Source organism: Chiloscyllium punctatum, chromosome 5, assembly GCF_047496795.1.
Source record: "Chiloscyllium punctatum isolate Juve2018m chromosome 5, sChiPun1.3, whole genome shotgun sequence".
Taxonomy (NCBI): domain Eukaryota; kingdom Metazoa; phylum Chordata; class Chondrichthyes; order Orectolobiformes; family Hemiscylliidae; genus Chiloscyllium; species Chiloscyllium punctatum.
The window spans coordinates 68,623,392-68,648,920 of NC_092743.1; the positions used below are offsets into that span (position 1 = coordinate 68,623,392).

General features: G+C 40.1%; 1 protein-coding gene across 2 annotated transcripts in view; it reads right to left on the bottom strand.

The window, feature by feature from the left end:
- LOC140477143 (peroxidasin homolog) overlaps positions 1-25,529 on the bottom strand; it is a 583,119-nt gene that overhangs the window by 274,913 nt on the left and 282,677 nt on the right. For both annotated transcript variants that reach the window (XM_072570507.1, XM_072570508.1), the window contains exons 3-5: positions 24,382-24,453; positions 17,371-17,442; positions 607-678 (exon numbers count right to left, since the gene is read on the bottom strand). In XM_072570507.1, the coding sequence (XP_072426608.1) occupies positions 607-678; positions 17,371-17,442; positions 24,382-24,453 (216 nt within the window). The remainder of the gene's footprint in view (positions 1-606; positions 679-17,370; positions 17,443-24,381; positions 24,454-25,529) is intronic.

Here is a 25,529-nt window from a genome sequence, read left to right on the forward strand (position 1 = left end):
ATAAGACAAATTCAGAAAACAGATTGTCTCACATGTAACTCCGATAGCAGGAAGAGACAGAGGGAGAAAAATAACTTCTACTTCTTCAAGACTCATGTTGCAGGTGCTGAATGCTAAAACTAAATCCTGGTTCTGTGGGACCTTGACCAAACCTGTTCAGGTTGCTTCTACTGTTCCAACATTTTTAAAAAACCCAAAAGGCTTCACAAGCTGTTTGCTCGAGTGGCTCTGGTAGACTGCTTGAAGCCACTGCCCTAAAAACTCTCTTCATAAAAAACAGTACAAAATACCCAGTATCGTTACATTAGCTTCTAGTGGACTGCTGTTTTATAGGCCATTTCACTATTCACTAAAGAGGAAGACTGGCATACACACAGATCATGAGTTTTTATTTGAGCATTCATTTCCTGGGAACAGTAATATCAAAGTGCTTATTGATTAACATTGTTAAAACTTGACATACTCTACAATCTACTTCTTTGAGGGATGTGAAACTGGAACTACTTGAGATAGCAGCAGAGTGCAAATAGCCATTAAGTTAATTAGTTAGTTCAATGACAAAAACACACAGATAGTTGAGTAAACATCAGTCCATGCAGCACTTACAATCTCTCTAGTTTGGGAAGATCACGAAATGTTTCTGGCTCTAGTACCTCTATGTGGTTGAAATGAATGTATCTGTTGAAAGAATTCAGATGAAGAGTTAGCATTCATAATTGATGCCTGGAATGTACTTTGCTTTCAGAAACCAACCTAAGCTATTACAAATTGAAGGTATAACTATGATTAGAAGCCTGACATAAAGCTTCAATGCTTTAAACACTGACTCCATCCATTGGTCTTGTTACTCTGTTCACACATTTTCTAAGAGGTTCACACAGACCATAAATTATAAGAGCTGGGGCTCTTTCCAACTTTTCTGGAGTGATGACAGAATTCCACAGAGCAGTATTAATAGTTCATCCTTCTACTTTGCAATAACATCAACAATATGATTTTATGTACATGGAATAGAATTTGTAATTTCCTGATATCTAAAGTAGTTGACATCTTCCTGAACGTTCAATGTTATAGGCCCTCTTTAGTCACAAGTGTCACTTACTACTGATGCATCTAGCTCCTTACTATCCAATTAAGCTTCTCCAAAGTTAGCAAAATAAAAGGAAATTACAAAGAAGGTAAGGGATTGCATTCCAGTCATCCAGTTAAATCTAACATTTAAAGATTATTTAGTTATTTGCTCTGACTGTATCACTTATGAGTCCTGACTTTCTGCTCAGAGTTTAGATGCATGTACAACCCAAAATTATATTCATGGTCTGAGATCCTGTTAGATGGAACTGAAGCTGTGGAAATTCAATCATCATACAAAAAATGAAGTCACTCTTATAATTAATCATTTTAGTTGTTACATTTGTGATTAATAGAACATAGAACAATACAGCACAGAACAGGTCCTTCAGCCCACGATGTTGTGCCGAACATTTGTCCGAGCTTAAAAAAACACCTATCCATGTACCTATCCAATTGCCGCTTAAAGGTCACCAATGATTCTGACTCTGCCACTCCCACAGGCAGCTCATTCCATGCCTCCACCACTCTCTGGGTAAAGAACTTACCCCTGACATCCCCCCTATACCTTCCACCCTTCACATTAAACTTCTGTCCCCTTGTAACACTCTGTTGTACCCAGGGAAAAAGTCTCTGACTGTCTACTCTATCTATTCCCCTGATCATCTTATAAACCTCTATCAAGTCACCCCTCATCCTTCGCCGTTCCAATGAGAAAAGGCCTAGCACTCTCAACCTATCCTCGTACGACCTATTCTCCATTCCAGGCAACATCCTGGTAAATCTCCTCTGCACCCTCTCAAAAGCTTCCACATCTTTCCTAAAATGAGGCGACCAGAACTGCACACAGTACTCCAAATGTGGCCTTACCAAGGTCCTGTACAGCTGCAACATCACCTCACGACTCTTGAATTCAATCCCTCTGCTAATGAACGCTAATATACCATAGGCCTTCTTACAAGCTCTATCCACCTGAGTGGCAACTCTCAAAGAGCTATGAACATAGACCCCAAGATCCCTCTGGTCCCCCTACCGTTAACCCTGTATTCTGCATTCTTATTTGTCCTTCCAAAATGGACAACCTCACACTTGACAGGGTTGAACTCCATCTGCCACTCCTCAGCCCAGCTCTGCATCATATCTAAGTCCCTTTGCAGCTGACAACAGCTGTCCTCACTATCCACATCTCCACCAATCTTCGTATCATTTGCAAATTTACTGACCCACCCTTCGACTCCCTATTCCAAGTCATTAATAAAAATTACAAACAACAGAGGACCCAGAACTGATCCCTGCAGAACTCCACTTGTAACTGGACTCCAGGCTGAATATTTACCATCTCTGACTTCGACCGGTTCGCCAGTTCTCTATCCAATTGGCCAAATTTCCCACTATCCCATGCCTCCTGACTTTCTGCATAAGCCTACCATGGGGAACCTTATCAAATGTCATGTACACTACATCCACTGCTCTACCCTCATCCCCATGCTTGGTCACCTCCTCAAAGAATTCAATAAGACTTGTAAGGCAAGACCTACCCCTCACAAATCCATGCTGGCTGTCCCTAATCAAGCAGTGTCTTTCCAGATACTCATAAATCCTATCCCTCAGTACCCTTTCCATTACTTTGCGTACCACTGAAGTAAGACTAACTGGCCTGTAATTCCCGGGGTTATCCCTATTCCCTTTTCTGAACAGGGGCACAACATTCACCACTCTCCAGTCCCCTGGTACCACCCCCGTTGACAGTGAAGATGAAAAGATCATTGCCAACGGCTCTGCAATTTCCACTCTTGCTTCCCACATAATCCTAGGATATATCCCGTCAGGCCCGGGGGACTTGTCTATCCTCAAGTTTTTCAAAATACCCAACACATCTTCCTTCCTAACAAGTATCTCCTCAAGCTTACCAGTCCGTTTCATACTCTCCTCTTCAACAATATGGTTCCTCTCATTTGTAAATATTGAAGAAAAGTACTCATTCAAGACCTCTCCTATCTCTTCCGACTCAATACACAGTCTCCCACTACTGTCCTTGATCGGACCTACCCCCGTTCTCATCATTCTCATGTTTCTCACAGTTTTCCTTTCAGTTTTAAACTTAGAATTAAACATATACCCAAATGGTGCACACAACATTCAGGAATTGGAATTTAACAAGCTTCAATAGTCACTTAACCAGCTAAATAACATTCAAAATACAACATACTATTAACAAGAAAACCTTACAATTTACTATCGTAACAAACAGATGAAGGAATATAGCAAAAAAAACTAATGAAGTTTCTGTTAATTTGGTTTTGCTGCAATAACTAATCATAAAATGACATGCTTATCACTTTAAGTTATTTAAGAAAGAATGTCCTGTGCTTTCCTCTTCTGCACAGTCAATATTCAATAATGTGCCACTATCATAAAATTCTGCTAGACAAATTGCATAGTAAATACCAATGTATAGCACCGCTGTCAATGGATATTTGTTTAAGATGGCAAATCCTGAATTCAAACCACTAATGCATTTTTCATTTTGGGAATAATTGCAACTGATGTTTTCTTTCTCTAGGTTCAAAGGCACCAGGGTTCATGATGACACATTTAATGAGGTCAATTGACTCAACAGAACGGAGATTGAGATTGTTACTTTTAGATTTGTTAAGGCTAAGCTCCATCTTAAGCAATTAACATAAGATTTCAATGACTTGAAAAGCAGTTGAAACTATGTGACTGTTTACCAGTGAAGTGTTTGTGCTATGAGATGTTATTATACCCACATACTTGGTAATGGTCATACATATGACAAATAAATACAGCTCAGAATATAAAACTACAGAATTTATGGATATTACTAGTAAAAAATACAATGAAACCAACAATCCACACAAGTAATTGATTGATTTATATATACCTATTTTTGTTATAAACTGTAAATAGATTACAAGTATTTAGAAACATTGTAGCAATTAAGTATACTGCAGTACAAAATAGTACAAATAATGTCATCAAAATACTAATTAAGATGATAGATGTAATTGTAAGGGTTGTGGTCCATCAACCTTGGTAGGATACATTTACAGAGGGAAGGGTGGAGTGACTAATGACAGTGTGTGTGGAGCAGCAGATAGAAGGGGCCACTTACCTTTGTAGAGCACAGGACATCATTGACCTTCTTTCTGCACTGCTGTCTGTCCTTTTGCACAAATGGAGACAGCATTGACCCATGTTGCTATCACTGCCTGGGATGTCAAGGTTTACTGAGATGGTCAGCAGGAAAGAGGCATCCTTGTTTACCAGTTCATTCAGAATAGAACAGCTTACTTCAAGGAAGTGTGCTAACAACTGAACCAGGAACACTACAGGTAACTACTGGCTGATCCGACCAAAGAGCACATCCGTGAATTAACCACATTGATCAGGACTTTTGATCCAGTCTTTCAGAGTTCCCTGTGCACCTCATCCCACGTACTCCTCACACTGGCAACTTGTACTGCTTTCGAAGATACACAAAGCCAACACACCATCATATCAGGCAATGGGAACTATTTAAGAACCTCTTTGGCTATGTTGAAAGCATCTTGAAACTCATTGTACAAGGGATCCCCAGGTTCTGTCGCGACACTACAGATTTCTTACAGAAACCTAGCACCCACTGAGCAGTCAAACCAGGAACATTCCTCGTCACAACGGACATTTCAGCACTCAACACCAGCATCCCCACAATGATAGCATTATGGCAACAGCCTCAGTACTCAACACCAACAACTGCCAAACTCCAAGCACCATCCTACAACTCATCCACTTTATCCACGACCACAGTGTTTTCACTTTTGACAATGAATTCTTCATCCAGATACATGGAACAGCCATGGGGAGCAAATTTGCAACCCTGTATGCCAAGATCTTCATGCACAGGTGCGAACAAGACTTCTTCTCTACGCAGGACCTCCAACCAAAAGTATACACCAGGTATACTGACGACATTTTTTTCCTCTGGACCCATGGCGAGGAGTAAGTGAAACAACTACTCAGTGATATCAATGAGTTTCATCCCACCAAACTCGCCATGGACTACTCTTTAGTATCTGTCTCATTCTTGGACACATGCATCTCCACCAAAGATGGGCACCTCAGCACCTCACTCTACCACAAACCCACAGATAACCTCATGATGCTACACTTCTCCAGCTTCCACTCAAAACATATTAAAACAGCCATTCCATGTGGATAAGCCCTATGCCTACACAGGATCTGTTCCAATGACAAGGAACATGATGGGCACTTGGAAGTACTCAAGGATGCCCTCATCAGAGCAGGGTACGATGCGAAACTCATTGACCACCAGTTCCAAAGTGCCACAATGACCGCAAGAAACCATAATGACCTCCTCAGGAAACAGACATGTGCTGTAACCGACAGGGTACCCTTCATTGTCCAGTACTTCCCAGGAGCCAAGAAACTACGCCATGTTCTTTGTAATCTGCAACACATTAGCAATGAGGATGAGCACCTCACCAAGACCTTCCACATGCCTCCACTTCCTGGTTTTAAACAACCACCAAACCTCAAACAGATCATTGTTCATAGCAAACTGCCTGACTTTCAGGACAACACCATACAACCCTTGATGTGTCAGAGTGTGGACATAGATACCACCATTACAGGTGGGGACACCACCCACCATGTGCGCGACAGGTATTCGTGTGACTTGGCCAACATTGTCTATCTCATATGCTGCAGGCAAGGATGCCCTGTGGCATGGTACATTGGTGACACTGAGCAGAGGCTATGGAAACAGATGAATGAGCACTGCACAACAATGAACAGACAGGAGTATTCCCTCCCAATCGGAGAACACTTCAGCGGTCCGGGATATTCGGATGACTGTCCTCCAAGGTGGACTTTGGGACAGACAACAATGCAAAGTGGCTCAGCAGAGGCTGATAGCCAAGTTCGGTACCCATGGGGATGGCCTCAACTGGGACCTTGGGTTCAAGGTATACTAGAGGTGATCCCACTGCAGTACACACACACTCTCTCTCTCTCTCTCACACACACACACACACGTTTGTGCAGTGAATTTGTACTTGTAGAAATATATTTTATTTTGCTCAAAAACATGTAAGATTTTGTAAATCTCTGTTTTAGAAATAGAATCAGTCTAAATATTGGGGCAGAGACAGCCTCACACAGGGCACCTCACACCTTCAATCTGAGAGGACATGGCACCTATTGTTAAAGTTCACTTGAGAATGTAACTTTTAAAAAAAGTTCTGGGATTTACATATGAAAGAACTTAAACCAACATGATCATTCTAAAAGCTGAGAGACTTAACAAACAATTCAGGTCTTTTTCAATACATAATTTCAGTTGCACCATACTATAAACTTCTGCTTTAAATTCTGTCTTATGATCTTTTAGTCCACAACCACCTGATGAAGGAGCAGCACTCCAAAAGCTAATGATTCCAAATAAATCTGTTGGACCATAACCTGATGTTGTGCGATTTTTAATTTTGTACACCCCAGTCCAACAACAGCACCACCAAATCTTATCTATCAGTGTCAACTTTCTCCACAAAGCTGGAAGCTAGCTTACACTGCTTGCGTGCCATCTATTGAAATTTTACATGTGATTGGCCAGAGGCTAAGGCAATGCTTCTTTCTTGCAGCATCTGATTTGGTACAGTATATAGCTAGCCTTTGTGGTGCTAGAGCCTTGGATGCCAACTTAACAAATTCCATTAACAGAGAGAATGTCCATCACACCCAATACACGATTCATCAAACAACCCTTGCAACACCTTGTGACAAAAAATTATGAGTTTCAAAATCCATTATTGTACAATAATTCACCCTGGGCTGTGGTAGATATGATGCAGTGAAACTCACTTGTTTTAATTCTTGAACTTCAACTGGTGAAATTCCAGTCTGTGTTCTATTTTGGAAAACAGAATTTTACAACATGGTTCTGTTAATTATATTACTAGGTATTAGATTTCTCTTGAAACATTCATGATCCCTAACAGGATCGTAAGAATTACAACCTGTCAACAATTAGAAGGTGGTAAGATCAGCTGGAATTTGTCCCATGTCATGCTGTGATCATGGCAGTATTGTCAAGGTCTTGGCTGAGGAGGGCCCAAAGTTTCCTGAAGGAGTCAGCAGATGAATCCTTACTTCTCCAGCCCACAGAAAGCAAATCAGAACAACTATTTCTAAATTACCTCATGGGGTCAATGCTGGCCCCAAATCACATCACTATGGGTTGGTATGAAAACTGCTGCCAGGGCTCAAGATTTATATGTTTAAAAGCATGCAGCAGCTTCCAGCTGTTCAGGAAAGCAGGTAGTAATGAGAATCTGTCAGCTCGGGAAGGGCTTCAGCGCTGGGACTCTCATAATTTGACAGTTTTAAATGCACAGTACATCTCATGTTTCATGAAAAGGAAGAATTGCCTGAAGAACATTAGAATCAGCCATGCAATCCTGCTGTTGCTGAACACACCTCACTCTAATAAACAGGAGAAAGTGAGGACTGCAGATGCTAGAGATCAGAGCTGAAAATGTGTTGCTGGAAAAGTGCAGCAGGTCAGGCAGCATCCAAGGAATAGGAGAATCGACGTTTCGGGCATCATCCCTTCTTCAGGAATTCCTGAAGGAGGACTGATGCCAGAAATGTCGATTCTCCTGTTCCTTGGATGCTGCCTGACCTGCTGCGCTTTTCCAGCAACACATTTTCAGCTCACTCTAATAAACATCCAACTTTCTAGTTTAGACGCAGGCAGAAGGATAAAAATAACACTGCAGTTAGGAAATGGTCCAAGTCACTGACAATTTTCTAGATTCAGAAATGTGTGCTTCATTTTAGGCTAGTAAAGAATCCTTCTTGTGATTGTGCATCATTCCCAGCAGGTGATGTTCTACTTGGATTGAAACACCACACCAAGACGTTCAACTAGTCAGTCTTGGAAAGCATTAATATAAAGCTGGACTGAAATCCTAAATACCATTCAGTAGAGACATTCTAAGAAGTATAAATGCCAAGAACAGATAGAAGGATATAGTTAATGGACAGTACTGTTGGCAAGCTTAACGATTTTGTCTGGCATTCATTGGCAATGAAGAGATCATCAGTTAGACAGATACTTGGCTCAAGTTGGTTAACTGGATAAAAATGGAAAGTGTGTGCTCTGTTAAAATCATATAAGTTGCTTACAGTTATCAAAAGTCCATTTAAACACTGAAAATCCTTTATTCATTACTTTTAAACATTGTATAAGGCAATTTAAAGAACAAAATGAAACTTGACCCAAAACCTATTCTGGCATTGCTGACTTCAATTAAATATGTTGACTTTAAAACCACATTTACTTCTCCGGTTTTGTCATCAGTAGTACAGTCTCTGATGTCAAAGTAAGCATGATTGTCAGTATTCCAATGTTATTGTGATGTTCAGCCCACTATAGCAGATTACTGCTACCCAGCAACAAGCAGCGAAGCACCTAAATCAGAACCTTGTCCAGAAAACAGGATTATCCTTCAAATTTTAATCAGTTGAAGAAAACAAATATAAGATTTGCGGGTGTGTATATACAATGTTATATATTTATATATATATGGAATAAATAATTTGTTTAATTATCAATTCAGAAATGAAAAACATACTTCTATTATGTTAAAACATACAGTGTTTGATATAGAAGAAAAGATTGTCAGTAAACAAATAGGAAACTGAAAAACACTTGGTCAAAGCTTCATCTTTCATTGCACTGTGTGAAATTCTAGTTGTCACACGAGAGAAAGGACGCGATTGGATTGGAGGGACTGTAGAGGAGATTTACCAGGAGGTTGCCTGGAATGAAGCATTTTAGCTACGCAGAGAGACTGGAGAGGTTCAGGTTGTTTTAACTGCTGCAGGGAAGGTTGAGGAGGGGACACGATAGAAGTATATAAGATTATGACAGACATGGATAGGATGGATAAAAAGCAGCTGCGCCTCCTTAGTTAAAGGATCAATAACAAGTAGCTGTAACTGCAGTTATTAAAGGTGAAGAGCAGGACTTTACAGGGGATTTGAGGAAAATATTTTTCACCCAGAGGCTGGTGGAATCTGGAATGCACTGCAGGACAGGACAGGAGTGGTGAGAAACCTCACAACTTTTAAAAAGTATTTGGATGAGCATTTGAGATATCGTAATATTCAGGGTTATTGGCTAGTTGCAGGAAATTGGGATTAGTAGCGCAGACTCGACGGGCCAAAGGGCCTCCTGTGTGCTGTACGACTATGACAAAAAAAGCTACCACTAACCTGTGTTTGTGCACTTTGCTAGTAATACCAAAACTCCTTTCATCGCAACAGTGACACAGAAGTTTCATTAACAAAACTACTTCTTTTTTATGTGTACTCAGATACCTATGGATACTTGAAGCATTGGCATGGTAGATGAAAGAAAAGGTCATGAGTGGAAGTAGGCACTAAGGTGGCATTGGGGTATATGGAGTCATGGGAATGGGTGGAGGAAGATAGATGGACAGTGTGTTTGAGAGGCTATGTGTGGGTAGAGGGCAATAGCTTTAATACTGGCAGGACATAGGAAGTCGAGGAATTCCTGATGAAGGACTCTTGCCCGAAACATCAATTCTCCTGCTCCTCGGATGCTGCCTGACCTGTTGTGCTTTTCCAGCAGCACACTCTCAACTCTGATCTCCAGCATCTGCAGTCCTCACTTTCTCCTAGGACAATAAGAGGCGTGAGGGAAAATATTTTGTATTTCTCCCACTTTGGTCGAGATAACATATACTTTGGGAGAGGAAAGCCAACCTTTGGGATTTTGAAAAGGCACATTTGTGTTTAAAATGTGCATAAAACTTTTGGCACTTGCCGAAGCTGTCAAAGAATGTCCAATGTTGAGTAAAAAAAGCGAAAGACATTTAAAGAGTACCTGTTGACATAAAATATTATAGAAATTACATTGCATGACAGATTCCAAAACCATTACCTTCAGATTGGGTAGTCTACCAAGTGAGTATTTTATTAGGAAGATGTAACTTGTAATAGAAAGGAAATGTTGTTTACATAAGGGGTTAGTTCAAGCTTTTCAGTGGATACAATGAGAATGTTTTTTAGGAAATAGATTATCAATAGACTGATAACTATTTTATATTAGTGTGCCTTCAGGGATAGTAAGTGAGTTGGCATGGGGAAGAAATGGCAAAGAGTGATAGTTATGAATTGGCACAGAGATTGTAAATAACCATGGGATGTTGATTGAATATGGGGTACAAGGAACCATGGTGGATTAACATGGAGGTATTAGGAAATATTAAAGATGGATTGATGTGCATAGGTTGCCAAAAGACATAAAAAGTGTAATGGGGAATATGTCTATGGTTCATACATTGGTACATCACTTTTAACAATCATGAGACGTGAGTATAGGGCAGGTGATGGCATAAGTGGGGCATGGGTAGTAAGAAGTTGAGAGTGTAAGACAAATATGAAAACAATGCAGGAGACCGTAGTCGGCCATTCGCCCATCCCTTCTTGGCAGCCAACAGTCTCATCCACACTTCCTGGATCATCATACAGACACTCAATCTTGTGTGCACCTCTTGATCAAGCATTGGAAATATGGGAGGCTATTTTAAGAGGTTATGTTCACAAAGGTGTGATTTCTCCTGAATCACATCATGGGAATGTAACTAAGCGCCACAAAATTCTTAGACTAGATATCGCAAAAATGTTTCCCCTGGCTGGAAAATCTGTAAAGCAGGGTCAAAGTCTCAGAATAGAGAGTTGGCCATTTAGGATTGAAATGAGGAAAAATTTCTGTAGCCAAACAGCTGGGAATCTTTGGAATTCCATCTCTGCACAGACTAGTGAATATCCAATGGTTGACAGTATTAAGGTATATCAGGATCATGAGGAAAGATGGGAGTTGAAGAAAAAGATCAGCTATAATTTCGTGGAACAGTGGATCAGACCAAAGGAGCAAAATGACCAATTCAACATTATTTTTCTTCCATTCTTATGTTTATCAGTGATCCACATACCTTTGCCAATTGCCTAAACACCCACCTTCCCTGAAATCAGATCAGTAACTGCCATGCCCAACCCACGATCTGAATCCCTTTCTCCACCACAATCCCGATAATCAATTTAGTCATAGCCATTTCACCCTGGCTTTTGCCTGGAATCTGCGGCCAGCCATTCTTCATACTGGTTGACTGCAATTAGGAAACAAACTTTTTACTCATAAAAATCAGATCCTCCCATTAAATTCAGCAGCCTCCTTACAAATCCTATACTTCCACATTTCCTAACTGCTAAAAAAAACCCACCATTACACCCTTATTATCAGCATCTAATTCATTTTGGTTTAAATATGACTGAATTCCCAAAATCCAAGGAAAGGCAGGCAGGAGATTCCTGACCATGTCTGTCTGTTTAAGGGAATCTCCTGGCTGTTTCAGAGAGAATCTTGCTTTTCCAAATGAAATACAAACGAGAAATAGAAATGACACGTAGAATGGGTAAAACGTTCCAACACTCCAACCAAGACACAAACTGGACAGAATACAATGGAGAATTTAGACTAATATATTTGTGTGAAATGAATTAAAATAGGTGAAAGAGAGAAAAACATGATGTATAGTAAAGCGATGTGTAAATTTGTATCATGACATTTAATTAGCGTTTTATTAAATTATTGGTCAGGGCTGTACATATCTTAGAGGCATTAGAGACAGTTTTCATGGGGAAAGGACAACTTAGCGTCAGCTTCTTTAAGGCGAGATCTGCACACAGGTCATATTCCAGAGAACACAGGTGAGAACTTCAAAAGAGTAGCTTGCAAAGGAATGTTCATTCAAATGCACGAAACAAATTGCTTGATGCATTGGCAGTTTTGCAAAAATGTTTGTACTTACTACGATGGAGCATGGAGGAAGCCAGAAGAAACTTTATAGAGAACCGTAATGGAACTTGAGCCAACATTTCCATCATTGAAGTGGTGGTCAACATTGGGGACCCAACCATCACGTAGCATCTGACAGTTGATGTTGAAGGTTTCTTTGTGTCACAAGCAGCAGCCAACCAACACCCAAATGCCCCAACAAAAATTACCATGCAAGGTTGGATTGCTGGCAAAATGACTGGATTAATGCATTCAAAAGGCCTTGCAGAGTATTGGTCCTCCAAAAGATGACAATAATTGCTGTGTTTCTGCCCTGGGGTAGTGAAAGTGGCTCCATGGAGCAGAAAACATTTTTGCTATTTCAGAATGATAGCACCTATCTTCCTACCCTTGCATCCTGGCATTGCCTTTATTGTTGCTTGGCAGCCACCCAGCCCAGACTGCTGCTGTCTGTATGGAGATTCTACAGACTACAGCCTGGCTTCCCAGGGTTCCCTTTTGTAGAAGCCCCAAGATAGGGACCAAGAGAATGCACACTGATGGTGAGTTGATGCGTGTATTCAATATGGCATGATGTAATTATAAATTCAATTGGCTGAGATGGAAGCTGTGATGGTCAAAGACAGAAGAACAGTAAGATGTAGGGCTGAAAATCAAGGTTATAGTTATTGAGATGATAGTCAAATTAGTTTTTCATAGACAGCTCAAGCAAAAAAAACTCTTTAGGTTGTCTGCTTGCTACCTTCGTTCCTCTTCCTACTCCTGCTTCACAACTGCAGGTAGTACGGATTATACTTCATCAGTGTTAGATTCACTGCTTTTTGTCATTCACATAAATGATTTGGATGTGAACATAGGAGGTATAGTTATTAAGTTTGCAGTTGGGCCAATGGACTGAAGAGTGGCAGATGGAGTTTAATTTAGATAAATGTGAGGTGCTGAATTTTGGAAAGGCAAATCAGTGCAGAACTTACACACTTAATGGTAAGGTCCTGGGGAGTGTTGCTGAACAAAAAGACCTTGGAGTGCAGGTTCATAGTTCCTTGAAAGGGAAGTCCCATGTAGACAGGATAGTGAAGAAGGTGTTTGGTATGCTTTCCTTTATTGGTTAGAGCATTGAGTACAGGAATTGAGAGGTCATGTTGCGGCTGTCCAGGACATTGGTTAAGCCACTTCTGGAATACTGTGTTCAATTCTGGTCTCCCTGCTATATTAAGGATGTTGTGAAACTTGAGAGTGGTTCAGAAAAGATTTACAAGGATGTTACCAGAGTTGGAGGGTTTGAGCGAGAAGGAGAGGCTGAACAGGTTGGGGCTATTTTACCTGGGTGTCAGGGACTGAGGGCTGATGTTATAGAGGTTTATAAAATCATGACGGCCATGGATAAAGTGAATAGTCAAGGTCTTTTCCCCGGTTTTGGGAAATCCAAGGCATAGCTGAGAGGAGAAATATTTAAAAGGGGCCTAAGCGGCAGCTTTTTCATGCAGAGGGTTGTTCGAGTATGGAATGAGCTGCCGGAGGAAATGGTGGATAAACAGGAGGCTGGAAGAAGACAGCAAGCCAGGCAGCATCAGGAGATGGAGAAGTCGACATTTCAGGTGTGACCCCTCTTCAGGACTGGGGATGGGTGTAAGAGGAGCTGCAGATAAAAGGGGTGATGGGGGCAGGGCGGTGGTGGGGATAGGTGAAGACAGGTTGAGAGTACAAGCTGGTTGGTTGTTGGAAGTGGTGAAGGCTGGTACAGTTACAACATCTAAAAGGCATCTGAATGGGTATATGAATAGCAAGGGTTTGGAGGGACATGGCCAAAATCTGGAAAATGGGACTAGATTAATTAAACATATTTGGTTGGCATTGACGAGTTGGACCGAAGGGTTTGTTTCCATGCTGCACAGCTCTATGATTCTATCACTCTATGATGGCAAGACTTTGCAGCATGCAAAAATCTGTCCAAATCTTGATACCTTTTCTGCCTCACACTCTGCTGCTCATCTAGTACAGCACAATGCAGGACTGTTTCAGTGCAGTAGTGATCTGTAACATGGTTTCTATTATATATTTTCTATGCAAGTATGCAAGGGTTGTGCATAATAATCATCAGACATTTTGCTCGGATAGTGACGTTCTCACTCAATCGTCAGTTTGGCTTGCCATTTAGGTTTAAATTCAGGTGGCACAGAGAACCGCTAGTGAGGGAAGGCTGGAATTCTCAGTATTAATCTGCAATTTGCTACCAATTCAGTTTAAAAGTGAGGCAAAGAAATTTTTTGGGTCTGGTTTAGCTTGAGGTTAACATTATAAAGCAATGTCCATGCTGTCATTGGCTTGTTGTAAAAGTGCAAGGTCTATAATATTAGCAAAAGCATGTACTTGAACTACCTGCTTTTCTCTGACAAGACAGAGTGAATTGTAATTAGCTGTCTCTGAGAAACAAGCTTTAGTAATTATCACAATAGTGGACATTATGATTTTATAAAGATGTAAATCGAACAAAGGTAACATACTACATCAGCCTGTACAAACAATCCATTGTTGAGCTGACACATTTAGTGAACCTTGTAGCTTAGGTAAGCATTTATATTTAGACAATCTAGGGAAGCAGGTATATATAAAGTGTCAAAATACCATTATGAAGAAACTTTGCCTTGAATTTATAGCAAGTTATTCTTTTGTTTTATTTTTCTATGTTTATTTGAACAAGATTAAGGAGGTGTGAAGTCAAATAAAGTTTTTGAGACAGAACCTACTAGTAGCAGTGTTTGATTGCTTGCTTTATAGGGTTGCAATAATTGCAATATCTTTTTCAATGGGGACTTTTGAAAGGGTGACTTTTCATGAGCATTTGAAAACTTCTCATTGTTACATGACTCATCTGTTCTATACATAGTCAAAACAGATTGAGAGAGCATGGGAGATCTGAGGGACAGTGGATAGCTGGGTGAGGGCTTTAAGGTCTTTAAGTAAAGTGTGTCAATGTCCTAGGGAACAGAGACCAGCATTAGGTAGCTCAATGTGTACAAGATTCTGGGCTGTCTCCAAACTGCTTCCGTCATTGGCAAAATCCAACTTGACATTGCACCAAACATAATCAGAAAATACTAGAGAAATTCAGCATGTCTGGCAGCATGGTGAAGAAAGAAATGGCAATAGTGTTCACCTCTGAAGTGACTACATTTTTAGAAGCGGTCTATAGAAGAGTCATACAAGACTCAAAAATGTAACTCTGTTTCTTTCTCTTCTCAGATACTGTCAGACTTGCTGAATTTCTCGAGCACTTCTTATTTGTATTTCAGATTTGAAGCATCTGCAGTAACTTGCTTTTATTTGATTCTGTCCCTGTGTCCCTGGGATGAAAATAGTGCACACAGCAACTATTCAATGGGTGTGGTCTTTTGAAATGGTAAATTTCCAAACTCAAGCTTTTGTCTTGTTCATGAAAATCAAAGTCATTACAGAAGCACAGACTCATTATTAGCCCGAGGTTCAGGTTTATGCTTAGAGGACTGTAGTGATATTCTTCTGCTAGAAGCACTTCTCCCACTCCTTCCTCTCCCTGTTCTTGCTCTTTGTAGCCTCTGTTCATTCACAAATTATGGATGGAATGTTGACCAGTGCACCCATGGCAGAGATCAAATGGCCTGTACAGAAACACTTGAAGTCAGCATAATGTCCTTAATCTGCCTTATCATCCTCTGAAAACTTCTACAACCTGAAGGAACTATGGAAATAAGGGAACACATAAAATAAATATCACTGCCAGAATTAATCAAACAAAACTAACCTTAAATTCATTGATGATCCCATTTAACAGGACAGATAAAAGCTCCTTCCTTCTTCATAACACATATTCAGTTGGGTGAGGACATTGGCTGGAGCGTTGAGCTTCAAAATGGCAACACTGGCATCAAATCAGTGTCGCCTCTTTATTGGGGTCAGGAACTGCCTATTCTGGATACTTCTGAAGGAAATTTGTCATGTACCTGTTAATTGCATCATCAATATCATTGTGTGCATGTGTGCAAGTTTGCGTGTGCATGTATGACAGTATTTGTAGTGCTCATAGAACAGGTACTACAAAGATCAATTTTGCATCCTTAACTTTCCTTGTTGAAAGAATGTCCTTTACAGCTATAACAATGAAAGTGGAAGTTCGGGGTCTGTACAGAGTACAAGGAACAGCAAATTACTGATTGCAGTTTGGAGAATGCTTAAATTGAGAAATACCATTGTATTAATTGATATGGAGCAGCATTTCATCTTTCACTGGAACAATTGCATTAAGTGTGGTTTGTAGGAAAAAAATGGAAAGGAGAAATTAATCAATCAACAGTTAAAACTAAAGGCTGTGAAATTTCTGGGGCTCAAAATTGTGGAAAGCCTGGTTTCTGAAGGTGGTGACCAGGAAGTGGGGTGAAACTGGTTCCACCATAATCCTGTTCAATTTGATTTATCATGGGTGTATTTATGTAAAAGAAACATTTTGAGGACAGTTTCAAGACTTTGTTAGGGAAGTCCTGGAAAATATTCCTGAATTAGTGAAGTGTCATTTCATAGCAAGCAACCGAACCATTCTAGGTTTAGTAAAGATCCCAAAGCTTTCCTATCATATTGTAATCAAGTTCACAACAGATTAAGTTAATAACCTCCAAGAACACAATTGTTGCTTTAGTAGTAAAAGTTTATCTGCGATTCAGTTGGTAGCACCCTCACCTTTGAGTCGTTAGATTTTGGGTTGAAGTCCCATTCCAGGTTTTCAGCAGAAAGTTAAGGCTGTCATTTTGGTATAGTACAGAAGGAGTATTCATTGCTGGAGGTGCCATTGAAAAAAATGAGATGTTAAACTCATCTTCTTGCTTGGGTGAATGCAAAGGAATACACTAATTTGAAGAAGAGCAGTGCAGTTATCCCTAGTGCCCTGACCAACACTTACCAATAATCAACATCATAAAAACAAAATCAGATGTTGCTGTCATCAGGATAATTCTGTTTGTGGGAACTTATTTCGCACATATTTGCAGCTATGTTTCCTGCAATAATCACTACACAAAGGAAAGTACTTCAATAGCTGTACAACTCCTTGAGATGTCTGGTTTCATTTCTGTCATCCAAAAGGACCTAAGAACACTGCAAGCAGGACAAATACAGGCATTTTAGGGCAAACATTGCTAAAGAACACTTATATACATCTGTCTCTTCTCAGAGTAAAGCTGGACTCACCTTCAGGATTTCTGATTCAGTCTCAGGTTTTCAACTAGTGGGATGAGAATTCACATTTATACTAATGGAACAGACTCATAAAAACTTGAGGGCTAAGACTTCAAAAGTAACAGAAATGTATAATTAATATAAAAAAGCCTAAAGTATTCAAAAGCATGAGTTTTACTTACAACTGCTCCAGCATCATAAGCCCTTTAAATGCCAGTTTATCAATTGTACGAATGCTGTTCTTGTACAGATAGCTGAAAGAAATCAGGAGTTAAACTATAAAAACATTAGTACAAAACAAATTATAGTCATAACTATGTGTGATGGGTTCACTATATATTTTATAGTGACTGACCATAGTCAGTCATCAGTCTCTCTGCTTTATCAATCTTATTCTGCACTGGATTATAGTTTTTATTGATGCATGGAGACCAAAAGGGAACTTTGCTTATCTAGAATTTAGTGTGAATGAGGTCAAGGATAGCAAAGAAGTGCCTTTGTCACCAAGATTCTTGCAGAGGGCAGAGGGCAACCAGAGGGAAGCAGATTTGATGAAGACTGACAGTTGGAAACTCTAGCAAATACTTCATAGCAGGAATACAATTTGGGGAGCTGATCAGATGTTAGCCTATCTGGGGAAAAATAAAGTCCATGTTTTATATTGCCATTCCTTCATAATTGAATCAAAAGTCAGGACTTCCTTAGCAAATACTTGTGGAAGCAGAACAAGTACTGCAACCAATTAGGTAAACGTATGGTGCTAAATTGCTAAGAAGATTCTTGGAAAGTATATTGCAAAGTTTGGTCCAACAAAACGGAAAAAGGTTATGTAGGCGATTGCTGCTGAGACTCAGAATTAATAGATACAAAAATGAGCATAAAGAAGAATGTCATTACTTGCAGCAAATTCTGTGTCAAGGGAGATGGCTATGTTTGCAAACCCCTTGCGCTGTCAGAAGAAAGCCGATAACATCAGCTGATAACATAAGTGGAGCAAGAATATTTTCAGATGTAAAGCAGGTCAATTAATGGAATCACGTACTCAAGAAATGTTCTTTGAAGTATCCTATGGCACCAGCAAAGTCACTTGGCAGCAGTCATATTAAATTCCTATCTCCTATAATTCTCGTACATTGAATTTTCACAATATGATCCCAATTATCATCATTCATCCTACGAATATTAATTGTAGCTGCAGGTACACTCTGATAATCCATAGAATTTATACCAAATGACAACTCCAGAGTAACCCTGACGAATCCAGCGAGGGATTGTCTGACAAAGTAAAATATTAATTCTGGGACCAATGATTCTTACACTTTCAAGGCCAAGTGATTATCTGCAAGAAGCAGTAACTGCGTTTGAATCAGAGAGTTAATTTGCTTGTGACCACCTGGATATCAGACCACGACATATGCTATAAAAAGTAACATAACTTGTTGGAAAAAGGCAAATGTAACTTCTTCATTCAAAAATGGTGAAGGACAAAAAGAATTAAAGCCAAGGACACTTGGCTTAATACTTATCATAAGATATTAGAAGTAATCATTGAATACATTATGGCAGGGCATTTACAATAGTTCAAGATAATCAGAGTCAACATGAAAAGGGAAATTAGAAAAAAATCCCCAAAGAAATGCACTTGCTGGATATCAGAAAGAAAAAACAGAAATTTCTGGGAAAACTCAGTTGGTTAACAAAGAAGGATCACTAAACCCGAAACATTAACTACGCTTTCTCTCCACATGCTGCCAAATACAGAAAGTCATGTTTAAGCATTTGTTGAGTTTTTTTGAAGAAGCAACAGACAGTGTGGATAAAGGGGAACTGTGAATGTGCTAAACACAGATTTCCAGAAGAATCTAATAAGGCACTACATTAATTATGTAGAAAATAAAAGATTCTGTTGTAGGGGTGACATATTGACATGGATAGATTGGTTAACTACTGGAAACAGAGAACAAACATAAGTGAGACATTTTCTGATTGGCAAGATTTAACAAATGGTGTGCCCTAGGGATTAGTGCTAAGGTACCAATTTTTTTTTTACAATTTACATTAATGATTTGAATAAGGACAGAAAATATGATTGCTAAATTTGAGGTAGACAAGATAAGCAAATTGTAAGGAGGACCTAAGGAAGTTCAAAAGTAAGACAGTGGCAAAGATTTAGAGAATGGAGTGTCAGTCATCAGAAAGGTTAAAATTGATAAGGAGATGACATTGGATAAGCTGTAGGTAATTACATTTGACAAGGCATCAAAACCCATGGGATGCCACCAAGGATTTTTAAAGAAATGACAGTCAAAATCACAGAAGGACTGGCAATTATCTTTGTCTTTTCTAAACTCACTGGTGATGCCAGAGGACTGGAGAATTGTAAATATGACATCCCTGCTCAAAAAAGGTTCAAGGACACAAGTTCAAGGGCAGCAAGGTGGCACAGTGGTTACTAGTGCTACCTTATACCACCAAGGACACAAGTTTCCTAGTCTTGGGTAACTGTGTGAAGTTTGTCTGTTCTCCCCATGTCTGTGTGGGTTTCCGTTGGGTGCTCTGGTTACCTCTGAGTACTTCAGTTTCCTCAGGGAAGGCAGATGAACTCAGGGCATGGTTCGGAACATGGGACTGGGATATCATAGCAATTACTGAAACATGGCTCAGGGATGGGCAGGACTGGCAGCTGAATGTTCCAGGATACAAATGCTACAGGAAGGATAGAAAGGGAGGCAAAAGAGGAGGGGGAGTGGCATTTTTGATAAGGGATAGTATTACAGCTGTGCTAAGGGAGGATATTCCCAGAAATACATCCAGGGAAGTTATTTGGGTGGAACTGAGAAATAAGAAAGGGATGATCACCTTATTGGGATTGTATTATAGACCCCCCCAATAGTCATAGGGAAATTGAGAAGCAAACTTGTATAAGGAGATCTCAGCTATCTGTAAGAATAATAGGGTAGTTATGGTAAGGGATTTTAACTTTCCATACATCGACTGGGACTGCCATAGTGTTAAAGGTTTAGATGGAGAGGAATTTATTAAGTGTGTACAAGACAATATTTTGATTCAGTATGTGGATGTACCTACTAGAGAAGGTGCAAAACTTGACCTACTCTTGGGAAATAAGGCAGGGCAGGTGACTGAGGTGTCAGTGGTGGAGCACTTTGGGGCTAGCGACCATAATTCAATTTGTTTTAAAATAGTGATGGAAAAGGATAGACCAGATCTAAAAGTTGAAGTTCTAAATTGGAGAAAGGCCAATTTTGACGGTATTAGGCAAGAACTTTCAAAAGCTGACTGGAGGCAGATGTTCGCAGGTAAAGGGAAGGCTGGAAAATGGGAAGCCTTGAGAAATGAGATAACAAGAATCCAGAGAAAGTATATTCCTGTCAGGGTGAAAGAGAACGCTGGTAGCTATAGTGAACGCTGGATGACTAAAGAAATTGAGGGTTTGGTTAAGAAAAAGAAGGAAGCATATGTCAGGATAGATCGAGTGAATCCTTAGAAGGGTATAAAGAAAGTAGGAGTATACTTAAGAGGGAAATCAGGACGGCAAAACTGGGACATGAGATAGCTTTGGCAAATAGAATTAAGGAGAATCCAAACAGATTTTACAAATATATTAAGGACAAAAGGGTAACTAGGGAGAGAATAGGGCCCCTCAAAGATCAGCAAGGCAGCCTTTGTGTGGAGCCTCAGAAAATGGGGGAGATACTAAATGAATATTTTGCATCAGTATTTACTGTGGAAAAGGATATGGAAGATATAGACTGTAGGGAAATAGATGGTGAGATCTTGAAAAATGTCCAGATTACAGAGAAGGAAGTGCTGCATGTCTTGAAACAGTTAAAGGTGGATAAACCCTCAGGACCCGATCAGGTGTACCCTAGAACTCTGTGGGAAGCTAGAGAAGTGATTGCTGGGCCTCTTGCTGAGATATTTGTATCATCGATAGTCACAGGTGAGGTGCCAGAAGACTGGAGGTTGGCAAACATGGTGCCACTGTTTAAGAAGGGCGGTAAAGACAAGCCAGGGAACTATAGACTAGTGAGCCTGACCACGGTAGTGGGCAAGTTGTTGAAGGGAATCCTGAGGGACAGGATGTACACGTATTTGGAAAGGCAAGGACTGATTCGGGATAGTCAACATGGCTTTGTGCATGGGAAATCATGTCTCACAAACTTGATTGAGTTTTTTGATGAAGTAACAAAGAGGATTGATGAGGGCAGAGCAGTAGATGTGATCTATGTGGACTTCAGTAAGGTGTTCGACAAGGTTCCCCATGGGAGACTGATTAGCAAGGTTAGATCTCATGGAATACAGGGTAAACTAGCCAATTGGATACAGAACTGGCTCAAAGGTAGAAGACAGAGGGTGGTGGTGGAGGGTTGTTTTCCAGACTGGAGGCCTGTGACCAGTGGAATGCCATAAGGATCGGTGCTGGGCCCTCTACTTTTTGTCATTTACATAAATGATTTGGATGCGAGCATAAGAGGTACAGTTAGTAAGTTTGCAGATGACACCGAAATTGGAGGTGTAGTGGACAGAGAAGAGGGTTACCTCAGATTACAACAGGATGTGGACCAGATGGGTCAATGGGCTGAGAAGTGGCAGATGGAGTTTAATTCTGATAAATGTAAGGTGCTGCATTTTGGGAAAGCAAATCTTAGCACGATTTATATACTTAATGGTAAGGTCCTAGGGAGTATTGCTGAACAAAGAGACCTTGGAGTGCAGGTTCATAGCTCCTTGAAAATGGAGTTACAGGTAGATAGGATAGTGAAGAAGGCGTTTGGTATGCTTACCTTTATTGGTCAGAGTATTGAGTCCAGGAGTGGGGAGGTGATGTTGCGGCTGTACAGGACATTGATTAGGCCACTGTTGGAATATTGTGTGCAATTCTGGTCTCCTTCCTATCAGAAAGATGTTGTGAAACTTGAAAGGGTTCAGAAAAGATTTACAAGGATGTTGCCAGGGTTGGAGGATCTGAGCTATAGGGAGAGGCTAAACAAGCTGGGGCTGTTTTCCCTGGAGCGTCGGAAGTTGAGGGGTGGCCTTATAGAGGTTTACAAAATTATGAGGGGCATGGATAGGATAAATAGGCAAAGTCTTTTCCCTGGGGTCGGGGAGTCCAGAACTAGAGGGCATAGGTTTAGGGTGAGAGGGGAAAGATATAAAAGAGACCAAAGGGGCAACGTTTTCACACAGAGGGTGGTACGTGTATGGAACGAGCTGCCAGAGGATGTGGTGGAGGCTGGTACAATTGCAACATTTAAGAGGCATTTGGATGGGTACATGAATAGGAAGGGTTTGGAGGGTTATGGGCCAGGTGCTGGCAGGTGGGACGAGATTGGGTTGGGATATCTGGTCGGCATGGATGGGCTGGGCTGAAAGGTCTGTTTCCATGCTGTACATCTCTATGATTCTATGACTCTTAGTCCAAGGATTTGCAGTTTAGGTGGACTGGCCATGCTAAATTGCCCAGTCATGTTCAGGCGAAGTGAATTAGCCATAATAAATGTGGGGTTAGAGTGGGGGTGTGTGTTGGGTGGGTGCTGTTTGGAGGGTTGGTGTAGACTAGATCACCCAAATAGCCTTTTTCTCCAAACTAGGGAATCTGTGGTAAGCCCAGATCCAAAGACCAGTCAGTTTAACATCAGTGGTTCAAGAAACTTCGTGAAATAGTGGCTACGTGAGATAGAACAAATAGTCACATGGAAATGTATCTGCTAATTCGGATCTCTTAAGAGAAAAGCATATTTAACTACCCTTTTGGAGCTTTATGAAAAGGTGACAGGGAGAATCGATGAGTGTAATGGTGTTGATATGCAATACGCACATTTCCAAAAGGTATTTGATACAGTACCACAAAACAGACTTCTGAGAAATGTCATATTTCATGAAATAAACAGGACAGATGCCACATGGATACAAAATCAACCAATGGATAAGAAATAGAGACTAATAGCGAATGATTTTTTTTCAGATTGGAGTAAGATTTGTAGTGATGATCACCAGTGGACAGTTCTGGGACCCTTGCTTTTCCTAACATACATTATCTAAATATTGATGCACAGGGGACAACTTCAAAGTTTGCAGACAATACAAGACTTGAAAGTATTATAAACTGGACAGTGTACAACTGAAAAATGACATTGACAAGTGAGTGAAGTGGACAGATAAGTGACAGATAAAGTTCAAAGTGGAGAAATATGAGGCAATACATTTTGATAGAATGACCATGGTAATACTTTAGAACATAAAATTTGCAACTTTGAAAGATGTGCATAAGCACAGAGATGTAGGCACAAATGTTCAGGAGGCAGTGGCATAGTAGTAATATCGGTGGACAAGCAATTTCATGAGCTATAATTTTAAGTGCATTTTAGAGATGATAAACACTGACTTGCTGAGCACTGGTGGTAGAGGAAGTGATATTTGTGGAAGTGATGCCAACTTTGTTCTGGATGGTGTCAAACTTCTTGAATGTTATTTGAGCTACATTCATCCAGGCAAGTGCAGCATATTCTATCACACTCCCAACTGATCCTCCTATCTGGTGCAAAGGCTTTGAGGACTAAAGAGGTGAGATACTTGCTTCAAGATTTCTAACCTCTGACCTGATCTTGTAGCTACAGTATTTCCATGGCTCGTCCAGTTCAGATCCTGGTCAATGGTAACCCCCTATCCCAATGGCATGATAATGAGGCCCAGTCTTCAAAACTGATCAGAGCATCTGCCAGCAGTATCAGGCAGATTAGATTAGATTACATTACATTATAGTGTGGAAACAGGCCCTTCGGCCCAACAAGTCCACACTGACCCGCCGAAGCGCAACCCACACATACCCCTACATTTACCCCTTACCTAACACTATGGGCAATTTAGCATGGCCAATTCACCTGACCTGCACATCTTTGGACTGTGGGAGGAAACCGGAGCACCCGGAGGAAACCCACGCAGACACAGGGAGAATGTGCAAACTCCACACAGTCAGTCGCCTGAGGCAGGAATTGAACCCGGGTCTCTGGAGCTGTGAGGCAACAGTGCTAACCACTGTGCCACCGTGCCGCCCACAAATTTGTTGGTAAATAATCAAAATCAACGCAGTGACCACAATATGGAACACTAAAATAGATTTAAATCATAATGTATAACAACATTAGAACAACAACACAAATTTTAACACTTACAGATATTTCAGATTGTCCAAGTCTTCAAATGCTTTTCTTGGTATTCTTTTGATTTGGTTGTTGTTCAATAACCTGTATAAATAGAAAACAAAACATTAATTTTGATTTTCGTGGCATTTTCCATGCCATAAAATGAGGGACATTTCATTTAGAAAGAACAAGTTCTTGTTACACATTGTACAAAGAAGAAAGCTTTTCCTTCATTAGTGATTGCCTTAACCAACCGGAACTCTATCAATAAACACATCGAGTTAGACCCCATCTACCACCCCTGAGAAAAAGAACAGGCAATGACATCACCAACCCAAACATATAAGTAGAAAGCAGGAATTATCAGCAGTGCTTCACCCGGAGGCTCACTCAAGATATTACCTAGTAGGGTGATGAAACATCTGGAAATGAACCTTCTAGATCAGCGAGCAAACCTACATCCAGGACCTCAACCTGAGCTACAAATCTTCTCAAAACTTGCTGAGTGGCAGAACTATTGCATTGTATATGGCAAAGTTGATCTGTGAATTCCAAAAATTAAGCTTAAGAATTAATTCTCTGAATAAATTATTTTTGTACTTACAACCTAAACATTATATCTAACGATAATACTTCTCAATGAATGTTTGTGCCAGCTGAATTGGCTGCTACCAATACAAATCTATGTGTTTATTAAATATCAGAAAAAAAATGATTAACTAAGAGGACAACTTCAGGTAGATTTCAACTTAATGGCCATTATAAAAACCATCTGATTTTTAATTTAATATTACATTTGTGAAGTAAGTTAAAAATCTATTCCATTATTTTTTTGTACAACCACACTAGCAGGAAAGCAAACATTAAGAAAAATAAAATCCCTATCATGATACATACTCTTCAATATCTGAGACATTAACCTGCTATTCAAAGATAGTGTAGGTTCAACCAAATCTTTTTTGGCACTTGAAAAATGTGTTGCTAAACAAATTTGAGTTTTAATTATCATCATAGTTCCATTCTACTGAACAGGTATATGTACACCGGTCAAAGGGAGCATCTCCCAAGAAATTTAATTTTGGACTAAACCTTTTCTGCTATTTAGACCTGGCGCTGTGTGATTTTCAACTTTTAATTTTAATCTGTGATAGTGTTTCAGTGGCTCAGATGTAACCATA